This window comes from Pterocles gutturalis, unplaced genomic scaffold (assembly GCF_000699245.1).
Source record: "Pterocles gutturalis isolate BGI_N339 unplaced genomic scaffold, ASM69924v1 scaffold40848, whole genome shotgun sequence".
Lineage (NCBI taxonomy): Eukaryota > Metazoa > Chordata > Aves > Pterocliformes > Pteroclidae > Pterocles > Pterocles gutturalis.
Window position 1 is genome coordinate 338 of NW_010121887.1, and position 305 is coordinate 642.

Sequence of the window (305 nt, forward strand, 5' to 3'; positions counted from 1 at the left end):
CCCCCCTCCTCCATGCCCTCCCCCACGTACCAGTGCACAAACGCCCGCTTGGCGTACATCAGGTCAAACTTGTGGTCCAGGCGCGCCCAGGCCTCGGCGATGGCCGTGGTGTTGCTCAGCATGCAGACGGCGCGCTGCACCTTGGCCAGGTCCCCCCCGGGCACCACCGTGGGCGGCTGGTAGTTGATGCCCACCTTGAAACCAGTCGGGCACCAGTCTACAAACTGGATGCTGCGCTTGGTCTTGATGGTGGCGATGGCGACGTTGACATCCTTGGGCCCCACGTCCCCGCGGTACAGCAGGCA

General features: G+C 65.6%; 1 protein-coding gene across 1 annotated transcript in view; it reads right to left on the reverse strand.

Moving 5' to 3' along the window:
- Position 1: 1 nt before the first annotated feature.
- The window catches only part of LOC104464611 (tubulin alpha-8 chain-like), a gene marked incomplete at both ends in the record, with an annotated part of 869 nt that continues 565 nt past the window's right edge, over positions 2-305 (reverse strand). Inside the window, one exon of the mRNA XM_010077370.1 lies at positions 2-301. Within this exon, the coding sequence (XP_010075672.1) occupies positions 2-301 (300 nt within the window). The remainder of the gene's footprint in view (positions 302-305) is intronic.